The sequence below is a fragment of the Copidosoma floridanum genome, unplaced genomic scaffold, assembly GCF_036245765.1.
Source record: "Copidosoma floridanum isolate Cflo_tuat_1 unplaced genomic scaffold, Cflo_Japanese_pri ptg000030l, whole genome shotgun sequence".
NCBI classification, from domain to species: Eukaryota; Metazoa; Arthropoda; class Insecta; order Hymenoptera; family Encyrtidae; genus Copidosoma; species Copidosoma floridanum.
This window is the reverse complement of record NW_028321907.1, coordinates 41,066,183-41,090,029: the sequence shown is the minus strand read 5'-3', so window position 1 is coordinate 41,090,029 and position 23,847 is coordinate 41,066,183. Positions and strand designations below refer to the sequence as shown.

Here is a 23,847-nt window from a genome sequence, read left to right as displayed (position 1 = left end):
CCACCACGCTGCCCATGATACGGATTGTGTGACAGCCGTGGTTTTCGTTTGTCAGCGACCGCGGTCGCCATATCGCAGGCGTCGCCGACTGGCGCTCGCGAGTGCACGCGCGCTTGGGACCGCCATATTAGCTGCTCGCTGTGCGAGCGTTAGCCACTGCCGCCGCCATATTGCAGGCGTCGCCGACTGAAGCTCGCGCGCTCTGGACCGCCACGGCTGCCATAATGCCCGTGTCGCGGATTTGAGGTTTGGCTGCTCGCCGTGCGAGCGTCAGCCCCCGCGGCCACCATGTTGCTCGCATTGCATGACTGCTGCTCACAAGTGCACGCGCACTCGAGACCACCACGGTCGCCGTGAGGCCCGTGTCGGGGATTTTATGCAGCCAACTGAGCGTCTGGCGCCTTGCTGCCTCGCTCGCAGAGTAGTCATCTTTTCCGATTGCCTGGCGCCGTGTCGCCTCGCTTACGAAACAGTTGGCTCAGCAGAGCGACTTATAACTGATCAAGAAGCGTCCTCCTCGAGTTCCGTTGATGATTCAACGTCGAACTCGTTATATTCATGATTTTCAGGGAAACTGGACAGGCGTCAGCCTTGTTCGCCACCCAACAACGGCTTGGCGACGTCATCGCTCGGTTCACGGCCGCTGTAAAGGCCACCGAGACAAGCCACTGAACCCCAGGCCTCGTCACGGCTCGGCTTGAGCTCTTGGACGCCTACTGAAATGACTTCCAGGTCAACCACGTGGGTTTGTTGACCGCAGAAACCACCGAACACGGCGACGCCGCGGACGACATATGGGCCGCCGCAGAGGCCAACTTCGTCGATGCCCGGTCACACCTGTATGACGCTCGGCTCGCACTAGCCCCGACCGGGGCCCACGGGGAAATCCACCCAGCCGGAGAACCGGCACCACATCGTGGGCCCAAGTTGCCTACGATCACCATCTCGCCCTTCTCGGGACGACGAGAGGACTGGGAATCCTTCAGGGACCTGTTCCGAGCCCTCATACACGACGACAAGCAGCTAACAGACGTTGAGAGACTCTATTATTTAAAGTCACTCACTCAAGGCGATGCCAAGGCCGTCTTGGACTCCGTGCAGATCGTTGGGTCCAACTACCCGACAGCCTGGAGCCTACTCGAGGCCCGCTATGAGCATCAGTGGCTCCTCGTGCAGGACCACGTTGCGGCGCTCTGCAACATCAAGCCTCTTCGGGACGAGTCAGCTGGAGGTCTCCAAGCGCTGTTGGACACGCTTGAACGTCATCGCGATCAGCTTAGTGCTCTCGGCCACCCTGTCGCCTCCTGGGATCATTGGTTCATCGCGTTTGCAGCAACGGGCATGGACGCCACCACAAGACGTGCTTGGAAAGACGAGCTGGAGAAGCTGGAGATTTCCAGCGACGTGCCCGGTGATTCCTGGGCCACCTTTACCATGCTGGCTGCGTTTCTGCGGCGCAGATGCCGCACTCTCAGCTCCGTAGAGGCTTCTCATCTAGCGCGCTCGGCTGGCTCCGCCGGCTCACGAGGGCCCTCCTCGACGCACGCAGGGCGCAATTTCCGCTCCCTGACGACCCAGGAGGCCCCAGCGAACTGTTCGGCTTGTCATGAACCCCACTATCTCGGGCATTGCGGTCAGTTCCGGGATCTGAATCCAGCCGCCAAGATGCACATCGTATTTAAGGAGAAGTTATGCTTCAACTGCCTGAAGCCAGGGCACTCCCTGCATGACTGCCCCTCCAAGTCGGTCTGCCAGCGCTGCCGGGCGGCGCACCACAGTCTGCTGCACGACAGCCGCAAGCACCGGTCCGAAGCTCCAGGATCTTCGGACCCACCCAAGCATGCGAAGCCAACCAGCTCCGATCTTCTCAAGACTCCTAATGAGTCCCGGCAATGACTCACGGTGCTTCCGACCGCGCTCATCCAACTCAGCAGTGGCTGGGAGCCCATCGTCACCGTTAGAGCCCTCCTCGACCCGTGCTCTGAGATCTCGGCCATCTCTCTCAAGCTCGCTCGCTGCCTCAAGGCCCCTTTGGAGAATTCTAGAACCAGCGTATCGGGCATCGGCGGCGAACACCCCGTAAGGTCGACACTCCGCGCCAGCCTGCGCCTGATGCCAGGGGATGGCACCCCCAGTTTGCATTTAAAGGCGCTGTGCATACCCCACCTCGGTCTTTTAACTCCTGCGGACCCACTTGACCCCAGCATCCTGCGAGTCTGGGCCAGCCTGCAGGACCTCGCCGACCCCGACTTTGACCTTCCTCGTGCGGTTGATATTCTCATCGGCGCTGAGGTTTACAGCCGTCTTCTGCGCCCTGGGTACCATCAGCGTGGAGAGATCGTCAGTCAGCATACAGCACTCGGCTGGACTCTAGTCGGGTGTCCTCCTGGGCGCCCCTTGGACAGCGCCGTCACGTGTCCGACACTGCACGACGAGCTGGCTCCACCCTGGCATCGCGAGCTCGTCATGCTACTCCAGCGCTTTTGGGAACTTGAAGAGGGGCCCTCCGTCTGCCGCCGCGCGCCTGATGACATCGACTGCGAGCGGATTTTCGCCAACTACCAGCGCGACGTGGACGGCCGTTTTATCGTGCGTTTGCCTATGAAGCCCAATGCTGCACCGCTCCTCGGCGATAGCCTGGCTAGCGCCCTGGCCTTACTGCGATCTCTACACCGTCGCCTCCAGCGGGACTCAAAGATGGCGACCGAGTATAACCGCTTCTTGAGCGAGTACCTCGCCCTCGGTCATATGAAGCAGCTCTCCAGCCGAAAGCTCTCCGAACCGAGCGGCACGGTCTGCTACGTCCCGCACCACGGCATCTGGCAACACGGGAACCTTGGACCAAAGTTGCGCGTCATGCTTAACGCCTTGCACCCAACCTCGAGCGGCTACAGCCTAAACGACATCCTGCACTCCGGGCCGAGACTCCAGGCCGCACTACCGACAGTCCTGCTGCGATGGTGAAGACATCGCGTCGCCTTTTGCAGCGATGTCCAGATGATGTTCCGCCAAATCTGGGTCGACCCGCGAGACGCAGACCTTCAGCGCATCGTCTGGAGCCCCGATCCGAGTCAGCCGCCTGTACACTATCAACTGCGCACCGTCACTTATGGCGCGACTTGCTCGCCCTACTTGTCACTGCGTGTGATTTAACAACTCTGCCATGACAAAGGACACTTGTGGCCGGACGCCGTAACTGTCATCATGAACGATTGGTACGTGAATGACATCCTCTTGGGATCAAGTAATCGGTCTGCTGCGCTCAGGCGGATTTCCACTCCGGAAATGGATCACCAATGACGCCGAACTTCTGGCTGACCTCACCAAGGAAGCTTGCCTGCGCCCTACGTGGCGTGAACTCAGCGACGCCGGCCTCGTCAGCAAGCTTGGCATCAGCTGAGAGCCAGCCTCGGATACTTTCCGGCTCACACCCCTGACAGCTCGAGAACAGGACACCAAGCGGAGCATCCTTGCTGGACTCGCAAGCCTCTTCGATCCTTGCGGTTGGCTCGCGCCGACCATACTCCAAGCCAAGCTCCTTGTGCAGGATCTCTGGCGCGCCCGGTTAGATTGGGATGAGGTCGTGCCTGCATCAATGGCTCTTCGATGGTCAGCTTTCACCACTGAGCTGAAATTAATCCAAGGCTTCTCCATTCCACGTTGGATTGGATCTTCGGCTCCGTCAAAGATTCACCTCCTCGCCTTTTTAGACGCCAGCCGCCGCGCGATGAGCGCGGTGATGTACTCCCAGCTGCAGGACTCCTCAGGGCAAGTCCGCTGCCACATTCTGCTGGCCAAGACGAAACTTGCGCCCATCCGAAGCCTCAAGCCGTCAGCCACGCCCCAGGCTCGCATGACGATCCCTCGCCTTGAGCTGCGTGCCGCGCTGCTTGCTGCGAAACTACTGCGCTTGGTCGTCAGCGAGTGGAATATCCCTATTGAGCAATGCTACGGTTGGTGCGACTCCCAAGTCGTTCTGCGCTGGCTCCGCTCCGCCGAGCCGACCAACCACGCTCTCGTCGACCACTACGTCACCCACATCCAGGAGGTACTGCCACCGCACATCTGGCGCTATGTGCCTACTTATGACAATCCTGCCGATGTGGCGTCTCGAGGCACCGATGCCCAGACTCTACACCGCAAGCAGACATGTCGGACTGGCCCTTCCTGGCTGTCTGAAGGCCCTGATCGTTGGCCCTAGGAGTCCTCCGAGCTGCCACAGCCCTTACCTCCTCGCCTCTGCAACGTCACGCAAAAGGTCGAGTTCGACCTTCTCCGACTGTTCTCCGATCCGGGCGTCCTCCTGCGCACCCTCACCCACCTGCGTCGGTGGGCGAGACTCCATCTCGGCCGAGCCCCTACACGACCGATGCTCTCAGCACCGACGGCTACCGAGATGACCGATGCCTACTTCGCTTGCGTGCGCTTGAGCCAGCAGCGTGCCTTCTCTGATGAACTTGCACTGCTTCGCACGGGCCGCGCCCTTCTCAAGCGGCACCAACTGACATCGCTCGCAGCCTTCGTTCATACAGACAGCGTTCTGCGTGTGGGCGGTCGCCTCCAGCACGCTGAGATGACCTTCACGGAGCGACACCCACCCATCCTTGACGGCGCTTGCCCTCTTATACGCGCTGTGATCGTCCGAACGGCGACGGGAGAATACACCAGGCCAATCACGAAAGTCACGCTGCTTCCCGTGATAACCCGGACTGCCTCTCAGCCTGCATCGCCCGGAGGCGAAACCGCTCTGGATACAGCGGGCGGGACTTGAAGTTTCGTTCCTGGAACGAGGCGGGCTGGATGTTTCGTTCGACGATATACTGTCGGTTGGCCCCCCCCTCCTGATCGTCTCGGCGCCTCATTACGCCGCTGCCGCTGGCATCGACGGCCTGTGCCGGGACCAGCTCAGTTCGTCTCCTGATACACAGGTTCACGCATCAGCTGGCCAGCTACAAGCCTCTACCAGCCAAGCCACACCAGCAGCATTTAGCAAGCTGCTCGAGACAGCTAGTCCACCAACATTATCAGCAGAGCATAGTACGCAAAAAGTACGCTATTCATTGTCGCCGGGTTCGCTTCCCTTGTACTCAACAAATAAAGAGTTTCTCAAACACCGTATGTGAAAATTTCCCGACAGTAACGCCCCGTTTCGATGAGAATAGCGCCAATAACCCGACGCGGTAATAAACATCGGTCCAAATTTAACGACGTTGGATCGAGTGAGCGCACAAACGTTGGAAACGCAGAACACATCGATGCAGCCGTTGTTTGTTTTTTTTTTTTTCCCCACTATTGAACCACCACCATCACCACTACCACAAAGGGACACCGTGCGTAAGGAGCTTGTCGAAGCAGGGTGTCACCGTCGTCATCTTTGGGATGTTTGCGCAGAGCATTAGCCCGGAACAATAAGGAGCCAGTGGGTTAACTGATGGGCTATTGGGGTTAACGGGCTATTGTGTTATTGATAAATTACTAGCTCAAGTCGCAAGCTTGTTTCGTGCTCTCAAGTTTTATTACGTTTGTTAAAGCAAATTGTTTAAACAAAATTCCCCCCTCTCCCCCCACTTGACGGTTTTGACGCTGGCTATCATCGTAAGTCTCACTCGCGAAGGTATTTAGCCCAGCTGTTTCGGCGAATTTTGATGAGACTCCTGCTATATCGAAGATTTTTGCTTTCTCTATAGAATGCGCCCTTATTCAGTCTAGTTGGACCAACTTAGAACTTGCGAGGGCCCTTCTAAAAACTCATAATCCTGAAAAATATAAAGTTTTCCGTGTGTTTAGCCTGGCTGCTTTGATAAATCTCGCTACAATCGCTGCCATAATAAATGAATTGTTTAAAATTAATAACAGTAAGTTTAACATTTAGTATGATGCTCTGGACGGCCTTGCCAACTAACTTATGCAATTTTTTATTATTTTTCGTAAAGATGTAAGGGTCTGATATAAAAAAAAAAAAAAGAAAAATTTTTTTAAACTTTAATGATCCCTAATTTAGGCTTATTTAGCTCTTTCTCCTTTATTCACGAAGATACGTCTGTTTTCAATTTCGGCCATCTTTTTAACCCAAAAACTTAGATTTTGAGCATTTTCACATGTTTGTGTCCATTTTCTATGATGTTTTAGACTGCCTGGACACTTAACTAATACAATTTCATTATTTTTTGTGTAGACGCAAAGGCTTAATATAAAAAAAAAAATGTATAAGATTACCAAAACTTAAAACAGCCGTATCTTCGTAAATTACGTAAAAAGAGCAAAACAAGCTTCAATTAGGAATCATCAAAAGTTTTGGAATTTTTTTTTTTTTTTTTTTTTTTTTTTTCTCTTTATATTTAGCCTTTGCAACTACAGAAAAAGAAATAAATATGTATTAGTTAATTGTTTAGGCAGTCTAAAACATCAGAGCAAATGGACATAATTTCGTAAAAACGCTTAAAATCTAAGAGTTCGGGCTTAGAAAATGGCCAAAACTTGAAACGGCCGTATTTCTGTAAATAATAGAGATAAAGCAAAATAAGCCTTAATTTGGAATCATAAAAATTTGTAAAATTTTTTTTTTTTTTTTTTATATATTTAGCTTTTGCGTCTACATAAGAAATAATAAAATTGTATTAGTTAAGTGTCCAGGCAGTCTAGAACATCATAGCAAATGGACGAAAACACGTGAAAACGCTCGAAATCTAAGTTTTTGGGTTAAAAAGATGGCCAAAATTAAAAACGGACGTATCTTCGTAAATAAAGGGGAAAGAGCTTAATAAGCCTAAATAAGGAATCATTAAAGTTTAAAAAAATTTTCTTTTTTTTTTATCATATCAGGCCTTTGCATCTTCACAAAAAATAATAAAAAATTGCATAAGTTAGTTGGCAAGGCCGTCCAAAGCATCATAGCAAATGTTAAACTTACTGCTATCAATTTTAAACAATTCATTTATTATGGTGGCGATTAAAGCGAGATTCATCAAAGCAGCCAGGCTAAACACACGGAAAACTTAATATTTTTCAGGATTATAAGTTTTTAAAAGGGCCCTTGCAAGTTCCAAGTTGGTCCAACTGGACTGAATCAGGGCGCATTCTATAGAGAAAGCGAAAATCTTCGATATAGCAAGAGTTTCAGCAAAAGTCACCGAAACAACTGGGCTCAATACCTTCGCAAGTGAGTCTTACGATGATAGCCAGCGGTAAAACCGTCAAGTGGGGGGAGAAAGCAGAATTTTGTTTAAACAATTCGCTTTAACAAACGTAATAAAACTTAAGAGCACGAAACAAGCTTGCGACTTGAGCTAGTGATTTATCAATAACCCAATAGCCCGTTAACCCCAATAGCCCAGTTAACCCACTGGCTCCTTATTGTTCCGGGCTAATGCTCTGCGCAAACATCCTTAAGATGACGACGGTGACACCCTGCTTCGACGAGCTCCTTTACGCACGGTGTCTTTGTGGTGGTTGTGGTAGTGGTGGTTTAATAGTGGGGAAAAAAAAAAAACAACGGCTGCATCGATGTGTTCTGCGTTTCCAACGTTTGTGCGCTCACTCGATCCAACGTCGTTAAATTTGGACCGTTGTTTATTACCGCGTCGGGTTATTGGCGCTATTCTCATCGAAACGGGGCGTTACCGTCAGAAAATTTTCACAAACGGCGCGCTACCACCTCAATGCCGGCCAACCAAACGCGCCAAAAATTATTCACTAAAACTCGGCGTCGAAAATAAGGACGACTCGATCTCTTTCCGTCTTCTTTGACCGGCGACCTCGGCGCTTTTAAAGGGAGCACCAGCCGGAGCTTGCTTAGTTAGGTCATCCCGCTAGTCCTATTAGTTAATTGTTAGGCAGGTAAATTGTATAGAATATTGCTATAGGTAGATGGCTCTTCAAGAAAAGACGGCAAATCCAATTGTATAGTTTCAATGCATGGAAGAGTTTATAAAAAATTAAAAGGATTTTGCTGGCTTTTTATGCGCTTATTACCACGTCCTCGTCATAAGAGCTGGGCAACAATTGTTATGTGTAATTGTCAGCTAACAGTAAAGGCTTGCTAATTGCATGTTCTTCGTCTTTTTCAGATTCTGGCTTTATAATATTTTTGCTTACAGGTATGATGTAAGTATCAAGTCTCAGAACTTTGGATCGTAAGTTTTATGTTGAAAGGTAAACGTTTATTTATTATTATTATAATATATATATATATATATATATATATATATATATATATATTGTACAATCGTGTTATAGTGTTCTTAGGCTTTAAATAAAGAGTATACGAAAACCTGTGTTGTATAATTCCCATTGTGTTTAATGTAAGGTGTTAACTGTTTCAATTTTGTGTACTGTTTCGAGACAGATCTGACATCTTGTCGACAGTTAACGCAACTTTTCTGCGTTCGGTGTTTCGTTTTACTTGCGTTTTAAGCGCAAACAGACTGCGCTCGATTTACGTTTTACTTGACAGGCACTTGTGTGATATATCAATAAGACGCGACTAACTACAATCTAAATTTTTCTGTTGCAGGTCTAAACAAAGAATGAAGATGTCACTAAATCGGGACAAAATTAAAAGACTTGTCGCCCAATGGGAGAAGCAATTGTCTACTTGGGACGTGCAAACTGGGAATGTCGATGTTAGAGGCGACCTTAAATTAAAGGTTAAAAACGGAAGGCGTTTGTCAGAGGCACTAAAGACGTTGCGCCAAAAAAAGCGCGTTACGCAAAGCGAGTGAGTGGCGAATGTACCTTACGCTTAATACTAATTGTATATATTTTTTCTAAAATGCTCTAAGTCTTAATAATTTGTTCAAGAAAATGGGTAGCAGTGAACGCAGCGTATGTAGAGAAAATCCGGTACTATAAAATCGTAAGAATTGCTTATATATATAAATAATAAATAGTAATAGTGATGATAATAATATTAATACTAATGATTGTAAAAATATCTTTAATACTAATAATCATTAACGCAGTACATATTTAAAAGTGTTTGTTTTTGTTTTAGGGACTCACAGCGGAACTGCTAAGGACGCCAAGTGATGCTCCGACTATCATACATTACGGCGCAAAAATCAAGGAGTACCGCGATAGGCTGATGGAACAAAGGAACGTTGGGAGAGAGATGGATAGGGGTTAGTAGAGACTTTCTTTTGTACGGTGCACATATTATTGTAATTGTTTTGTTCAATTTTTTCTACATTTTTGTAATATATTTCAGTTCGTTCGATATTTCCCGAAGCCGCAACACAGTCCTCCGGAAAGGCTGTAAAAAATAAAGAGACAAAGCTGCTGCCGACTTTTTTTGAGCCTTCTCTCGTTAAAAATCCCTTTGCTAAGGATATCGAGATGGGGCCAAAGAGCAAAAACCCGAAGGTGCTGAGCGACGTGCCGGTCAATGTAGATGTGGCTCGCTTCGAGGGGTACTGCGAGTTAGAAGATCGACCGCAAACAAAAGTTGGCCGCCCCCAGCACCATGCGCTTGACAACGTGGTGTTGGAGTCTGACGATAAATAATGTGGAGTGGGGATAGTGCGCAATGTGACACTCGTTAAGTGTGCGGGACGCTTCTGATTAACTATGAAATACTGGGGGTTTTTTAATGGAGGTTGGAGGCAAAAGGGAGGATGGAGGGACACAATATATGGCACAAGTGGGAGAGACTTGAGTTAATGGACAATGGTGTAGTGACGCGCACTCGTCTTTATCCTACTTATACATATGCATGCATTATTCGTGAGGGAAACACTAGGAACTTGTAGAGCAACTCACTAGCAACAAAGAAGCCTGCAGCGACTTTGTTAAAAAACGTCATTTTGACCTTCAAATAGCCCTTCATAGAAAGTTTAACTGGGGACAGCCGTTTATACGCAAGTTAATGTATAGAATTGCTGAGGTGTTATGAATCAATGATAACTTGTTAAAGTCCAAGGAGTACGCTGATGTCTTGTCGGGTTTGCTTTTTGCAAAAGAGCGAAACAAGGACCGTGTGGTTGAAATTTTGATGCACATGCTTGCTACAATTGGGCGCAAGACTCAGGCTAATGTGAACTTGTAGAGCAACTCACTAGCAACAAAGAAGCCCGCAGCGACTTTGTTAAGAAATGTCATTTTTAACTTTAAATAGCCTTTCATAGAAACTTTAACTGGGAACAGCCGTTTATACGCAAGTTAATGTATAGAATTGCTGAGGTGTTATGAATCAATGATAACTTGTTAAAGTCCAAGGAGTACGCTGATGTCTTGTCGGGTTTGCTTTTTGCAAAAGAGCGAAACAAGGACCGTGTGGTTGAAATTTTGATGCACATGCTTGCTACAATTGGGCGCAAGACTCAGGCTATTGTTCTCATTCGATAGAAGGACGAAAGTATCAAGACGTCTTTTAGCAAGGTTCACCCTAAGCTATACTTAAAAAAAAGTAAGAATAAAGTACCTGTGGATTGTCGTATCGAAGGATAAATATATATTACCAAAGCAACTTGTTGTTAGTATTATATCGAACCCAAATACTACTTACGACAGGTAACACTTGATTGTTTTTTTCTCAGGTTATCAACTCAACGACCTTGATAATTTTACTTAATAAATGCTGTCACCACAACGCTGGCCAACCGACCACGCTGAAAAATATCTGCGACGACCTTAGGGTCGGACGAAAATACGACTCGATCGTTTTTAACGTCTTTTATTGGCGACTTAGGCGCTATTCATGCATGCAGTGACAATGATGACGATCCTTGACTAATTGATACCAGATTGTTACTCGGCCATCGCGTCATATACGGCGGGCTACCACCCTTACGCCGGCCAACCGATCACGCTGGAAAATATTCGCGACGACCTCGGGGTCGGACGAAAGTATGACTCGATCGTTCTTAACGTCTCTTTCCGGCGACTTCGGCGCTATTCATGCATGGCCAAGACTTTAAACGGCCATATCTACGATAATAATGAAGATAGAGCAAATTCAGCCTTAATTTGGAATCATTAAAATTTGAAAGCCTTTTTTTTTTTTTTTTTTTTTTTTCTATATTTAGCCTTTTCAACTACAAAAAAAAATAAAAAATATCAAAATATAATAAACGAAATACTGAAACATAGCGTTACCGTCAAGAAATTTTCACATACGGTGCGCTACCACCTCAATGCCGGCCAACCAAACGCACTAAAAATTATTCGCTAAAACTCGGCATCGGACATAAGGACGACTCGATCTCTTTCCATCTTTTTTGACCGGTGACCTCGGCGCTATTTATAGAGCGCGCCAGCCGGAGCTTGCTTAGTTAGGTCATCCCGCTGGTCCTATTAATTACTTGTAAGGCAGGTAAATTGTATAGAATATTGCTATAGGTAGGTGGCTCTTAAAGAAAAGACGGCAAATCTAATTGTATAGTTTCATTGCATGGTAGAGTTTATAAAAAATTAAAAGGATTTTGCTGGCTTTTCATGCACCTATTACCACGTTCTCATCGTAAGAGCTGGGCGAAAATTGGTATGTGTAATTGTTAGCTAACGGTAAAGGCTTGCTAATTGCATGTTTTTCGTTTTTTCAGGTTCTGGCTTTATAATATTTTTGCTTACAGGTATGATGTAAGTATCATGTCTCAGAACTTTGGATCGTAAGTTTCATGTTGAAAGGTAACCGTTTGTTAAATAATATAATTATATAGATAGATATATATATATATATATATATTGTACAATCGTGTTATAGTGTTCTTAGGCTTTGAATAAAGAGTATACGAAAACCTGTGTTGTTTAATTTCCATTGTGTTTAATGTAAGGTGTTTACTGTTTCAATTTTGTGTACTGTTTCGAGACAGATCTGACACCCTGTCGACAGTTAACGCAACATTTCTGCGTTCGGTTCTACGTTCTAATCGCGTTTTAAGCGCAACCAGACTGCGCTTGATTTACGTTTTACGTGACAGGCACTTGTGTTATAAATCAATAAGACGCGACTAACTACAATTTAAATTTTTCTGTTGCAGGTCTAAACAAAGAATGAAGATGTCGCTGAATTGGAACAAAATTAAAAGACTTGTCGCCCAATAAAAGAAGCAATTGTCTACTTGGGACGTGCAAACTGGGAATGGCGATGTTAGAGGCGACATTAAATTAAAGGTTGAGAACGGAAGGCGTTTGTCTGAGGCGCTGGAGACGTTGCCCTAAAAAAAGCGCGTTACGCGAAGCGAGTAAGAGGCGAATGTACCTTACGCTTAATACTTATTGTATATATTTTTTCTAAAATGCTCCAAGTCTTAATAATTTGTTCAAGAAAATGGGTAGCAGCGGATGCAGCGTATGTAGAGAAAATCCGGTTCTATAAAATCGTAAGAATTGCTTATATGTATAAATAATAAATAGTAATAGTGATGATAATAATATTAATACTAATGATTGTAAAAATATCTTTTATACTAATAATCATTAACGCAGTAGATATTTAAAAGTGTTTGTTTTTGTTTTAGGGACTCACAGCGGTACTGCTAAGGACGCCAAGTGATGCTTCAATTATCATACATTACGGCGCAAAAATCAAGGAGTACCGCGATAGGCTGATAGAACATAGGAACGTTGGGGGAGAGATGGATAGGAATAAGTAGAGACTTTTTTTCGTACGGTGCACATAATATTGTTATTGTTTTGTTTAATTTTTTCTACATTTTTGTAGTATATTTTAGTTCGTTCGATATTTTATGAAGCCGTAACACAGTCCTCTGGAAAGACTGTAAAAAATGAGGAGACAAAGCCGCTGCCGACTCTTTTTGAGCCTTCTCTCGCTTAAAATCCCTTTGCAAAGGGTATCAAGATAGGGCCGAAGAGCTAAAAGCCGAAGGTGCTGAGCGACGTGCCGGTCAATGTAGATGTGGCTCGCTTCGAAGGGTACTGCGAGTTAGGAGATCGACCGCAAACAAAAGTTGGCCGCCCCCAGCACCATGCGCTTGACGACGTGGTGTTGGAGTCTGACGATGAATAATGTGGAGTGAAGATAGTGCGCAATGTGACACTCGTTAAGTGCGCGGGACTCTTCTTATTGACTATGAGATATTGGGGTTTTTTAATGGAGGTTGGAGGCAAGAAGGAGGATGGAGGGACACAATATATGGCACAAGTGGGAGAGACTTGAGTTAATGGACAATGGTGTAGTGACTTGCACTCGTCTTTATCCTACTTATACATATGCATGCATTATTCGTGATGGAAACACTAGGAACTTGTAGAGCAACTCACTAGCAACAAAGAAGCCTGCAGCGACTTTGTTAAAAAACGTCATTTTGACCTTCAAATAGCCCTTCATAGAAAGTTTAACTGGGGACAGCCGTTTATACGCAAGTTAATGTATAGAATTGCTGAGGTGTTATGAATCAATGATAACTTGTTAAAGTCCAAGGAGTACGCTGATGTCTTGTCGGGTTTGCTTTTTGCAAAAGAGCGAAACAAGGACCGTGTGGTTGAAATTTTGATGCACATGCTTGCTACAATTGGGCGCAAGACTCAGGCTAATGTGAACTTGTAGAGCAACTCACTAGCAACAAAGAAGCCCGCAGCGACTTTGTTAAGAAATGTCATTTTTAACTTTAAATAGCCTTTCATAGAAACTTTAACTGGGAACAGCCGTTTATACGCAAGTTAATGTATAGAATTGCTGAGGTGTTATGAATCAATGATAACTTGTTAAAGTCCAAGGAGTACGCTGATGTCTTGTCGGGTTTGCTTTTTGCAAAAGAGCGAAACAAGGACCGTGTGGTTGAAATTTTGATGCACATGCTTGCTACAATTGGGCGCAAGACTCAGGCTATTGTTCTCATTCGATAGAAGGACGAAAGTATCAAGACGTCTTTTAGCAAGGTTCACCCTAAGCTATACTTAAAAAAAAGTAAGAATAAAGTACCTGTGGATTGTCGTATCGAAGGATAAATATATATTACCAAAGCAACTTGTTGTTAGTATTATATCGAACCCAAATACTACTTACGACAGGTAACACTTGATTGTTTTTTTCTCAGGTTATCAACTCAACGACCTTGATAATTTTACTTAATAAATGCTGTCACCACAACGCTGGCCAACCGACCACGCTGAAAAATATCTGCGACGACCTTAGGGTCGGACGAAAATACGACTCGATCGTTTTTAACGTCTTTTATTGGCGACTTAGGCGCTATTCATGCATGCAGTGACAATGATGACGATCCTTGACTAATTGATACCAGATTGTTACTCGGCCATCGCGTCATATACGGCGGGCTACCACCCTTACGCCGGCCAACCGATCACGCTGGAAAATATTCGCGACGACCTCGGGGTCGGACGAAAGTACGACTCGATCGTTCTTAACGTCTCTTTCCGGCGACTTCGGCGCTATTCATGCATGGCCAAGACTTTAAACGGCCATATCTACGATAATAATGAAGATAGAGCAAATTCAGCCTTAATCTGGAATCATTAAAATTTGAAAGCCTTTTTTTTTTTTTTTTTTTTTTTTCTATATTTAGCCTTTTCAACTACAAAAAAAAATAAAAAATATCAAAATATAATAAACGAAATACTGAAACATAGCGTTACCGTCAAGAAATTTTCACATACGGTGCGCTACCACCTCAATGCCGGCCAACCAAACGCACTAAAAATTATTCGCTAAAACTCGGCATCGGACATAAGGACGACTCGATCTCTTTCCATCTTTTTTGACCGGTGACCTCGGCGCTATTTATAGAGCGCGCCAGCCGGAGCTTGCTTAGTTAGGTCATCCCGCTGGTCCTATTAATTACTTGTAAGGCAGGTAAATTGTATAGAATATTGCTATAGGTAGGTGGCTCTTAAAGAAAAGACAGCAAATCTAATTGTATAGTTTCATTGCATGGTAGAGTTTATAAAAAATTAAAAGGATTTTGCTGGCTTTTCATGCACCTATTACCACGTTCTCATCGTAAGAGCTGGGCGAAAATTGGTATGTGTAATTGTTAGCTAACGGTAAAGGCTTGCTAATTGCATGTTTTTCGTTTTTTCAGATTCTGGCTTTATAATATTTTTGCTTACAGGTATGATGTAAGTATCATGTCTCAGAACTTTGGATCGTAAGTTTCATGTTGAAAGGTAACCGTTTGTTAAATAATATAATTATATAGATAGATATATATATATATATATATATTGTACAATCGTGTTATAGTGTTCTTAGGCTTTGAATAAAGAGTATACGAAAACCTGTGTTGTTTAATTTCCATTGTGTTTAATGTAAGGTGTTTACTGTTTCAATTTTGTGTACTGTTTCGAGACAGATCTGACACCCTGTCGACAGTTAACGCAACATTTCTGCGTTCGGTTCTACGTTCTAATCGCGTTTTAAGCGCAACCAGACTGCGCTTGATTTACGTTTTACGTGACAGGCACTTGTGTTATAAATCAATAAGACGCGACTAACTACAATTTAAATTTTTCTGTTGCAGGTCTAAACAAAGAATGAAGATGTCGCTGAATTGGAACAAAATTAAAAGACTTGTCGCCCAATAAAAGAAGCAATTGTCTACTTGGGACGTGCAAACTGGGAATGGCGATGTTAGAGGCGACATTAAATTAAAGGTTGAGAACGGAAGGCGTTTGTCTGAGGCGCTGGAGACGTTGCCCTAAAAAAAGCGCGTTACGCGAAGCGAGTAAGAGGCGAATGTACCTTACGCTTAATACTTATTGTATATATTTTTTCTAAAATGCTCCAAGTCTTAATAATTTGTTCAAGAAAATGGGTAGCAGCGGATGCAGCGTATGTAGAGAAAATCCGGTTCTATAAAATCGTAAGAATTGCTTATATGTATAAATAATAAATAGTAATAGTGATGATAATAATATTAATACTAATGATTGTAAAAATATCTTTTATACTAATAATCATTAACGCAGTAGATATTTAAAAGTGTTTGTTTTTGTTTTAGGGACTCACAGCGGTACTGCTAAGGACGCCAAGTGATGCTTCAATTATCATACATTACGGCGCAAAAATCAAGGAGTACCGCGATAGGCTGATAGAACATAGGAACGTTGGGGGAGAGATGGATAGGAATAAGTAGAGACTTTTTTTCGTACGGTGCACATAATATTGTTATTGTTTTGTTTAATTTTTTCTACATTTTTGTAGTATATTTTAGTTCGTTCGATATTTTATGAAGCCGTAACACAGTCCTCTGGAAAGACTGTAAAAAATGAGGAGACAAAGCCGCTGCCGACTCTTTTTGAGCCTTCTCTCGCTTAAAATCCCTTTGCAAAGGGTATCAAGATAGGGCCGAAGAGCTAAAAGCCGAAGGTGCTGAGCGACGTGCCGGTCAATGTAGATGTGGCTCGCTTCGAAGGGTACTGCGAGTTAGGAGATCGACCGCAAACAAAAGTTGGCCGCCCCCAGCACCATGCGCTTGACGACGTGGTGTTGGAGTCTGACGATGAATAATGTGGAGTGAAGATAGTGCGCAATGTGACACTCGTTAAGTGCGCGGGACTCTTCTTATTGACTATGAGATATTGGGGTTTTTTAATGGAGGTTGGAGGCAAGAAGGAGGATGGAGGGACACAATATATGGCACAAGTGGGAGAGACTTGAGTTAATGGACAATGGTGTAGTGACTTGCACTCGTCTTTATCCTACTTATACATATGCATGCATTATTCGTGATGGAAACACTAGGAACTTGTAGAGCAACTCACTAGCAACAAAGAAGCCTGCAGCGACTTTGTTAAGAAACGTCATTTTGACCTTCAAATAGCCCTTCATAGAAAGTTTAACTGGGGACAGTCGTTTATACGCAAGTTGATGTATAGAATTGCTAAGATGTTATGGATTAATAATAACTTGTTAGAGTCCAAGGAGTACGCTGACGTCTTGTCGGGTTTGCTTCTGGCAAAAGAGCGAAACAAGGACCGTATGGTTGAAATTTTGATGCACATGCTTGCTACAATTGGGCGCAAGACTCAGGCTCTTGTTCTTATTCGATAGAGGGACGAAAGTATCAAGACGGCTTTTAGCAAAGTTCCCCTTAAGCTAAATTAAAAAAAAAGTAAGAATAAACTACCTGTGGATTGTCGTATCGAAGGATAAATATATATTACCAAAGCAACTTGTTGTTAGTATTATATCGAACCCGAATACTACTTACGACAGGTAACACTTGATTGTTTTTTTTTTCAGGTTATTAACTTAACGACCTCGATAATGTTACTTACTTAATGCTGTCACCACAACGCCGGCCAACCAGTCACGCTGGAAAATATTCGCGATGACCTTGGGGTCGGACGAAAGTTCGACTCGATCGTTTTTAACGTCTTTTACCGGCGACTTCGGCGCTATTTATTGTTTTAATTATTGCAATACTTCTAAGATAATTCTATTACTTTGTTAAAATGACACACACTTAATCGAAAACTTCGTAACCTTTAAACACAAATTGACGTATTTTGAGATGCGAAGTCTTGTTAGCCTACTTATTTTTTATTTTATTTGTGTTTCACAATGTTACAAGTTTTTAAATACTATAAATAGTTAAAATAAGGAACTTTTGCTGTATGTTATTGTTTAAAATATTACAATTCTTCTGAGATAAACCTGTTACCCTGTTAAAAAGACACACACTAACCCGAAAACTCTGTAACCCTAAAACACAAATCGAAGTATTTTTTTAGAATGAGTCCCTTAAGCGTACTGATTTTTAAATATGTTTGTGTTTTACAAAGTTACAAGTATTTCAATACTCAAAATAGTAAAAATAAGGTACTTTAGCTGTATAATATTGTTTTCATTATTGCAATTCTTCTGAGATAATCCTATTACTTTGTTAAAATGACACACACTTAATCGAAAACTTTGTAACCTTAAAACACAAATTGACGTATTTTGAGATTTGAAGTCTTGTTAGCCTACTCATTTTTAATTTCATCTGTGTTTTACACTGTTACAAGTTTTTAAATACCATAAATAGTTGAAATAAGGAACTTTTGCTGTATGATATTGTTCAAAATATTGCAATTCTTCTGAGATAAACTTGATACCCTGTTAAAAAGACACACACTAACCCGAAAACTCAGTAACCCTAAAACACAAATCGAAGTATTTTTTGAGAATGAGTGCCCTAAGCGTACTGATTTTTAATTACGTTTGTGTTTTACAAAGTTACAAGTATTTCAATACTAAAAATAGTAAAAATAAGGTACTTTAGCTGTATAATATTGTTATAATTATTGCAATTCTTCTGAGATAATCCTATTACTTTGTTAAAATGACACACACTTAATCGAAAACTCTGTAACCTTTAAAGACAAATTGACGTATTTTAAGATTTGAAGTCTTTTTAGCCTACTTATTTTTAATTTTATCTGTGTTTTACAAAGTTACAAGTTTTTAAATACTATAAATAGTTGAAATAAGGAACTTTTGCTGTATGATATTTGTTTAGAATATTACAATTCTATTTAGATAAACTTATTACCCTGTTAAAATGACACACTTACCCGAAAACTGTATAATTCTAAATTAAAAATCGGCGTATTTTTTAAGTTGGAGCCTTGTTAGCGTATCGACTTTTTATCGTATTAGTAACAATTATAAGCTCATGTTAAATGATATTGTTTAAAAATCTATAACCCCGAAACATATACTTGAGAGTACTTTGTTCTACAAAGCAAGCTGTCTTAAGACGTTACTAACATCAAATTACATACATCATTACGTAACGAAGTCTGCGAAAGCTGGTTTACCGCTGGATTCACGGAAGAATAAACTTTTTGTCGTCCATAACATTATTGCAAATAGAAACAACATGTAAGAAATGTTGTAGATTTAAATTTAACTGTTTGAGTATAACTACGTATGAAAAATTGTTCAAATGATTTTATCAACCAAACATAAAAATTTATCCGTTCGTTTCTCCCTTTGTAAGTTCGTTTGTTCGTTCGTCCGTTCGTTCGTTCGTTCGTTAATTTGTTCGATTAATCGACTATTGTGAAAAGAATTAATTTGACAAGTATACAAGGTGAGTGCATATTAATTTAATGATTGCTGTACAGTTTGAAACGTAAGTACGTTATTCCAATGACATATTATAAATCGCACACAAGACTAAAAGACAATAATCCTAGTACTATAACGTGAAAAGTATTGTAAAGTATACAAGATAGATTGCATACGTTCGAATTCGATTATCACCATATTCTTTGCGAATATAATATTGTAGAAAGTATACATAGTGGATATTATACGTTACTGTTCGATTATTACTATACATTGCACGTATAATGGGACAAAAAGTATGTATATGTATCTAATACGTCAACATAAGTAACTTTATCATGACCTTACGGCAGTTTTATCCACTTGGTAGTAGTGAACAGCTTATTACAAAAATGTACAGCAAGGAAGAAATATTTGAAAATTTTTTGCCTTGCTTAGCATTTTCTTTACGCAGCTCACATGGATTTCCGGAAACTTCTCGTGTTTATTTGTATACGTCTTTTAATAAAAACGCAGTTATTAAGAGAATGAAAGAACGTCATAGACGAGACCTAACAAGTGCATTGATAACTGGTTATACTACACATCAACAAGTTGTCAATCTAATTTTGGAACCAAATACAATAACAGGTTATGAAAAAATTATCAAATTCAAAAAATAATATTTAACTGCAATCAAAAATTATAATTTATTTTCGTTGTAAAAGGTTTGCTTATAAAAGGAACGATTAAATTAAACTGCAAAGAACTTAAGCAGCTGTTGCTGAGCTTTTTTCGTAAGCACGTTAAAGTTTTTCCACTTAGTTTACTGGATAAAAAAAAGCAAAATCATCAGTATAGATGGTATAAAGTAGCTGATTTATTAAAATTTCCACTTATTAGTGACGCACAAATGAGGTCAAAGTCTAAAAAGCTAGAAAATCTCCAAGGTTCAAAGAAAAAGTCAAAAAAAGGCACGGTAAAAGCAATTTTAATTAATTTAAAGTATGAATTTTATTGTTAGGATTAACAGATGAAAATTTTCCAGAATCCGAAAAGTTTGGCAAACCTCCAACATTAAACGAAATAATTATGCAAATTTTTGATTTCTTTGCATTTTTAAATACTAACAAACATTTTTATAACTCCTTTGTGCGAGGCGCAGGCTATTAAAACATGTAGCTTGTATTTTAAATTTTTTTAGTACAGTTGAATTTGGTAAAAAAAAATAACAATGTACCAAAATGTGGCTGTATATTTTATTTTTAATGAATATAACATAATACAGAAATCTAAGTTATAAAGTTATTTATGTTTTCATGCTGTTATTTTTTTTTATCAACGTTATGCATTTTTCTGTCGAAGTGGTTATTGTTTTTATAATAATAAAACAGAATTAGAAGAATAATTCATGCGCTAGCACAATTTAAATATAAAATATTCTTGGTTAAATGAAAAAAAAAAGTTTAATTGTATCACAATAGTTTAAATGCGCAAATAACTTAGACACAAATCACAAAACATGTATATTTTATTAGAAAATAATTTAGTCTCCAATAAATAATTTTGCTCATTTTTCTTGATAGTTATTTCTATTTATCATTGTTAATTTAAAAAAATCAAAATTTTTGTAATAATGCATAATTTGAGAACAAATAAACAAAATAATGTAACATGTTGAAAAAATGTTTATGAAGTTTTTTTTACTTTTGTGAAAAAACGTGCAACAATTCTGAAAAAAAATATTGTAACATTTAAAAAATTTTACTTATAAATGATAAGGAGTTATTAAACAATACGCAAAATATAATAAGTTGCGTTATAAAATTGTCATCACAAAGGTTAATATTTACTTTGAGGGCAAAATGTTTGCATAAAAAAAGTCGTATAAGTAACAGTTTTTTTACTAATGCACAGTAATTGTAAATTTGTTATTGTCATAAATATCAAAATACTAAGAATTGAAAAATAAATAATCATTTATTACGCAAAAATGACTGTTAAAATGTTGAACGCCGTTTTTACTAACAATTTTATTTGTACTTTATATGCAATAAACTGCTTTAATGCTGTTCAAAAGCTTTAGTAATGCAGATTTAAATCTCACGGATAACTCATGCTGCACTTTGCTGTTTCAGCAATAGTTATTATTGTAAATAATTCGCAAAGACCTGCCTTTTATATATTTTAGCAGTTAAATGATTAATTTTAATGCAATTCGTCTGTAACTGTCGGTAATATTATTATTTGCTGTATTATCGACAGTAAAAACCATAGGCCTCTGTTTTATCGACTGTTAGTACGGTAATTTATATTAAATTTTTTTACATGCTCTAACGCAGCTCACAAATGACAGAAATTGAACTTTTTACTTTTTTTGCGTTAACACGGTAGTTTGCTTCTCATTAACAGTCGATATGGTAGGAGGCTTTCTTACCGACAGTCGATACGGTAAGATGCTTTCTTACCGACAGTCAATATATAATTAAAATTATGTTTAATATGCTTTAAAGCAGCTTGCAAATGACCGAAAATAAACTTTATCGTATTCAAGCGTTAACAGTGTAGTTCGCTCGTTACCGTCAGTCGATTTAGTAGAAGGCTTTTTAATCGACCGTCAATAAAAAAGACTCCTACATAACTGACAGTAACCGCGTTGTGTACCTCCGCCCCCCCCCGCCCGTCAACGCCCTGTTACCCGAATTCCCCTTAAGGTTGTGTTGGGGGATAAATATTATTGCTAGTATATAGATATTATTCTCGCGCGCGGGGGGATGGGGGTAGAAATTAAAATTTATCGAAAAAAAAAAAGTAAAAAATTTAAAATTCTTATAAAAAAAAATCTGTCTCTTCAATCCAACAAAAAAACATATAGAAATATAGCAAATTACTTACTCTTTCATATAAAATACTTAATTTTTAGATTAACGAAAAAAGGTCAGTATATTCCTAACAGAAAAGCCCGCAGCGATTTTATTAAGAAACGTCGTTTTGACCTTCAAATGGTCCTTCAAACATTTTTGCCTCGTTTTTGGCCAATTTGCGCGTTTAACGGCCTCAAACTTGCTCTCAGCCCTTGATATTTAAAAGGGAAACACTGAAAACTAGTAAAGCAACTTGTTGGCAACAGAAAAGCCCGCAGCGACTTTATTAAGAAACGTCGTATGACCTTCAAGTAGCCCTTTGAACATTTTTACCATATTTTTGTCCAATTCGCGCGTTAAACTGCCTCAAACTGGCTCTCAGCCCTAGATATTTAAATGGGAAACACTGAAAACTAGTAGAGCAACTCGTTGGCAACAGAAAAGCCCGCAACGACTTTATTAAGAAACGTCGTTTTGACCCTCAAATGGCCCTTTGAACATTTTTACCCCATTTTTGGCCAATTCGCGCGGTTAACGGCCTTCAACTGGCTTTTAGCCCTAGATATCCAAAAGGCAAACACTAGAAACTAGTAAAGCGACTCGTTGGCAACAGAAAAGCCCGCAGCGACTTTATTAACTTGTACGCAATCTTACGTTTGCTCACCACACGACAACTTACATAAATAAATATCTTGTGTAATTTTTTCATGTAAGTTTTTATTAAAGTTTTTTTAAAGAGAGGGTGTATATCGGTCGTTTAAACGTATTTCATTACCATTTACATACGTACACAATGAATTATAAAATTTTTTCAGTATAAAAGCTGTTGAAATACCAAATTCATAAACTAGCCAATAAAAAAGAGCAAAAAAAAAAAAACCATTTTTTACCTCCACTAAGGGGATTTGAACCTGGTCTGGAGAATCTCTAGACAAGTGTCTTACCCACTTGGCCAAAGTAAATTGGATAAATGGAAAAGAATTGACGTTCTCACAAGGGACTGTTAAATCTGTTTAATTTTTGTTTTTTTCTAATTCGTGAATAACGTTTGCTACCTTGGTTACCTCGTTTGTTGATAAAAATTGTTATAAGTATTCATATCGATGCCCCAGGCATAGACTGGGCCCTCATTGACCCTCGACGAAATTTAAGGCTTTTTTTTTGCGCCCCCAACTAGACTATGGCCTTTGTGTTTTTTTTTTTTCCTATATTTCTTCGGTCCGGACAAAAACTAGACCATTTTTACTGAGTCAAGGCTAATAATATGTCTTTTACTCGCGTCCAGACGAGAACTGAATTGAGAAAAAAAAACCCCAATATTATCAACTAACCCAACTACTAGCTACTAGTATGCTGGAAGAAGCTCACGAATACAAAGCTTCTGAAAAACAATTTAACTATTTTAGATTTCTTGGTACTTGTGTATGTATTTATTGATCCGTATAAGTTTTATCTGCACATCGAAATTCACACGTACGCGAATCTACGGACGCCTTTGTAAGAAAATTTCCATTTAATCAATCATAATTCTTAGTAGGTGTAACCGCTTTATTATTTTTATTTTTTTTATAAGTGTTAATAAAAGGGGTTTATGTGCTTTTTTTTTTTATAAGGATTTCGTAAATTGTATATAACAATAACTGTGATCCATCCAAACTTGCTTATTATTTTGTGAGTTGTTTAAATACTTTGTAATCTGAATATTCGTGCATGTCTCACAAGCATTGATTAATAAAAAAAAAAAAAAAAAAAAAAGGTTTTTTTTTTCTTATTTATGTTTTTACGAACATGATAATAAAATTATGTCACGAATCATACAAATTGTATTAATTTGTCAACTTTAGGAAACAATGATTATATTAGTTACTTATCATGAGCAACAAAAACGTACAAAATTTAATAAATTAAAAAATAAAACATTAACGAGTCTTTCGTAATCGTTAATTGCCAAGTGCAATACTCACAAAAACATGTATGACTTTGAATTATAATTTTTGTAATGGTGTATTCTTTTTCACAGTCATTTAT

The 23,847-nt window shown here is 40.8% G+C and overlaps 2 protein-coding genes across 2 annotated transcripts; both read left to right on the top strand.

The window, feature by feature from the left end:
• The first annotated feature begins 304 nt into the window (after positions 1–304).
• Positions 305–2,964, top strand: LOC149373637 (uncharacterized). The gene is made up of 4 exons (XM_089596957.1): positions 305–521; positions 570–632; positions 761–1,889; positions 1,932–2,964. Exons 1-4 carry the CDS (start codon positions 305–307, stop codon positions 2,962–2,964), a joined length of 2,442 nt encoding a protein of 813 aa, XP_089453083.1.
• Positions 2,965–2,997: 33 nt separating this feature from the next.
• Positions 2,998–4,201, top strand: LOC149373636 (uncharacterized). The gene is made up of 3 exons (XM_089596956.1): positions 2,998–3,142; positions 3,246–3,376; positions 3,452–4,201. The coding sequence occupies exons 1-3, from the start codon at positions 2,998–3,000 to the stop codon at positions 4,199–4,201; spliced, it is 1,026 nt and encodes a 341-aa protein (XP_089453082.1).
• Positions 4,202–23,847: the final 19,646 nt, after the last annotated feature.

What these genes read in the sequence shown, in the direction of transcription:
- LOC149373637 (XM_089596957.1), top strand. Translation starts at nt 305, where the DNA reads ATGACTGCTGCTCACAAGTGCACGCGCACTCGAGACCACCACGGTCGC. An exon ending in TCAAGAAGCGTCCTCCTCGA is followed by an intron (nt 522 to 569) that starts GTTCCGTTGATG and finishes CATGATTTTCAG; the next exon opens with GGAAACTGGACAGGCGTCAG. An exon ending in AAGACTCCTAATGAGTCCCG is followed by an intron (nt 1,890 to 1,931) that starts GCAATGACTCAC and finishes CATCCAACTCAG; the next exon opens with CAGTGGCTGGGAGCCCATCG.
- LOC149373636 (XM_089596956.1), top strand. Translation starts at nt 2,998, where the DNA reads ATGATGTTCCGCCAAATCTGGGTCGACCCGCGAGACGCAGACCTTCAG. An exon ending in CTCGCCCTACTTGTCACTGC is followed by an intron (nt 3,143 to 3,245) that starts GTGTGATTTAAC and finishes CTTGGGATCAAG; the next exon opens with TAATCGGTCTGCTGCGCTCA. An exon ending in AACTCAGCGACGCCGGCCTC is followed by an intron (nt 3,377 to 3,451) that starts GTCAGCAAGCTT and finishes GCTCGAGAACAG; the next exon opens with GACACCAAGCGGAGCATCCT.